We start from the raw sequence: 443 nt of genomic DNA on the forward strand, positions 1-443 counted from the left end.
TCAGGCCTTGTTAGTACTCACTAAATAACAGTAGTTCTGTTGTCATTGCTGTGAGTTGGGGAAGACAGGGATGGTTCCAGAATGCAGGTTTCCCAGTTCTGGCAAAGCATCTCCACATCGCCTTCTGGCTTTGAGACTCTGAACCTGGCCCAGGGAGTGGATTTGGGGAGTGACCCCTCCCCCCTTTTTGTTTTTCTTTAAAGGAGTGGTTAACTGTTGGCTTTTCTCAACAGAGGCCCCCCCGGTGCCCTTCCTGTACGCCCAGCGGTATGTGAGCGGCTACGGGCTGCAGAGCGGGCAGCTGAGCACGCTGCTGTACAACACCCACCCGTACCGGGCCTTCCCTGTGCTGCTGCTGGACACCGTGCCCTGGTACCTGCGGCTGTACGTGCACACGCTCACCATCACGTCCAAGGGCAAGGAGAACAAACCAAGTGAGCGCC

General features: G+C 56.4%; 1 protein-coding gene across 2 annotated transcripts in view; it reads left to right on the top strand.

Annotated features, from left to right (window-relative positions):
• Window positions 1-443, top strand: part of PIGT (phosphatidylinositol glycan anchor biosynthesis, class T) — a 14,105-nt gene that overhangs the window by 5,818 nt on the left and 7,844 nt on the right. For both annotated transcript variants that reach the window (XM_010853692.1, XM_010853702.1), the window contains exon 9: window positions 234-434. In XM_010853692.1, the coding sequence (XP_010851994.1) occupies window positions 234-434 (201 nt within the window). The remainder of the gene's footprint in view (window positions 1-233; window positions 435-443) is intronic.

Source organism: Bison bison, unplaced genomic scaffold, assembly GCF_000754665.1.
Source record: "Bison bison bison isolate TAMUID 2011002044 unplaced genomic scaffold, Bison_UMD1.0 scf7180017853184, whole genome shotgun sequence".
In the NCBI taxonomy this organism is placed as follows: domain Eukaryota; kingdom Metazoa; phylum Chordata; class Mammalia; order Artiodactyla; family Bovidae; genus Bison; species Bison bison.